We start from the raw sequence: 1,627 nt of genomic DNA on the forward strand, positions 1-1,627 counted from the left end.
CACACACACACTGAATCAGACAGCTCGCTCCCCCGGCTGCCGGTGGGATCCTCTGCCTAGACCGCCACTGCCGCTGCTGCCGGCGTGTTTATGAGCCACTATATCAGTGGTGGCCGTTAAACGCTGCAGGCATTTATAACTCAATCTGAACCATTCTGTGGTGCTCCACACACACACACGCACACACACAAATACACACACACACACACAAACACACACACACACATACACACACACATACACACACACACACACACACACACACACACACACATACACACATGCACGCAGCAATGCTGGAAGTGTGTCAGAGGGATGATGGTGAGGCTTGTTTCACACAGAGTGAGCGCATGAGAGGGGAAGTGTGGGAACTCACACAAAGCTTAAAGAGGAAAATCTACCACATGAATGCAAAGAGACAAACACTGACATATTGTATAATTACAGGGATAGGCTCGCACAAACACTCACAGACACATACTCACTATAACTATCTCGTTCTGTCTGTCTGTCTGAATGTCTGTCGCCCCCCCCCCCCACACACACACACACAGACACACACCAGTATCCAATGTAAATCACACACTTATCACCCTTGCATCAATGATGTGTACAATCACTGCAACGATTGTACAAGTATAGCAAGTATAGAGTACACACACACACACACACACACACACACAAAACACACAACCTTGTGTGTGTGCGATGTTTCCCTCTAGAAGTGGCATGGGTTAAATAAAAAATAAAAAAACGTTTTGTAATGTTTCATTTATAACGATATTAGCTAAGACCTTCATGGGATGGACTGATGAGACATTAGGCCTAGGCTACCTGCTATGAGTTTCAGTTGTCGCACCTCATAGCAAGACAATGCATATCAATCTTATCGCCAATCAAATGTAAAAACACTAGCCTGCTGCAACTAAACTCTGTACTTTTTCAACAAAATAGGTGCGCTATCCGGCAACAATGAATGACGGAGACACATTAGACAGTGAAACACATCTGAAACGTGACAGTAATGAGCACGAGGGGTTCAGAACAGGTGTGTATTTCCATTGTTAAAACATTCGCTAACAGCCCGGCGGCATCTACTGTACTACAACTGTTGCACGCGAATGCCTGTCTGCGAGCGTCCCAAGGCTACTCTCTGAACGAGTCTCTGTATGGGGTCCCGTTTATGTGGTATTCACTCATAACAATAAGTTACTGGAGCGACGAAAACACTTACCAGGAAACTTAACACAATCCCAAGGAGAAGTCCCGCGCTCCCGTTCATGTTTGGTGTTGCAGCCTCGTTTGACAGTTTCTCCTCCTTGCAACGTTCTGAGAGCACAACTGCTTGCTGATGTTCAGCGCACTGCTCCGAGCGAACAGCAAAGGCGTGTACTCTCTCTCTCTCTCTCTCTCTCTCTCTCTCTCTCTGCTTCTTGTCAGGTCCGTATGGCAGCTGGCAAAAAGTCACTGATGCCAACACGACTCGTCATATTTGGTTCCACCGTTTTGTGCGCGAGGAGAGAAGCACGTTGTTGCTAAATTTATGTTTGCATACCGGGCGTGCGTCAGTATAAGGGGCTCCTACCTTACATTCTTAAAGTTACAGTCGCGTGGGACTGGCAAAGAG

At 46.8% G+C, this 1,627-nt stretch overlaps 1 protein-coding gene across 1 annotated transcript in view; it reads right to left on the bottom strand.

Moving 5' to 3' along the window:
* The window catches only part of LOC143127212 (ADAMTS-like protein 1), a 217,445-nt gene extending 216,159 nt beyond the window's left edge, over positions 1–1,286 (bottom strand). Inside the window, exon 1 of the mRNA XM_076288554.1 lies at positions 1,235–1,286. Coding sequence (XP_076144669.1) covers positions 1,235–1,282 — 48 coding nt within the window. The 5' untranslated portion in view covers positions 1,283–1,286. The remainder of the gene's footprint in view (positions 1–1,234) is intronic.
* Positions 1,287–1,627: the final 341 nt, after the last annotated feature.

The sequence above is a fragment of the Alosa pseudoharengus genome, unplaced genomic scaffold (assembly GCF_046254945.1).
Source record: "Alosa pseudoharengus isolate Yale_2024_CS ecotype anadromous, Long Island Sound unplaced genomic scaffold, YU_APseudo_1.1 YU_APseudo_1.1_scf_17, whole genome shotgun sequence".
Classification (NCBI taxonomy): Eukaryota; Metazoa; Chordata; class Actinopteri; order Clupeiformes; family Clupeidae; genus Alosa; species Alosa pseudoharengus.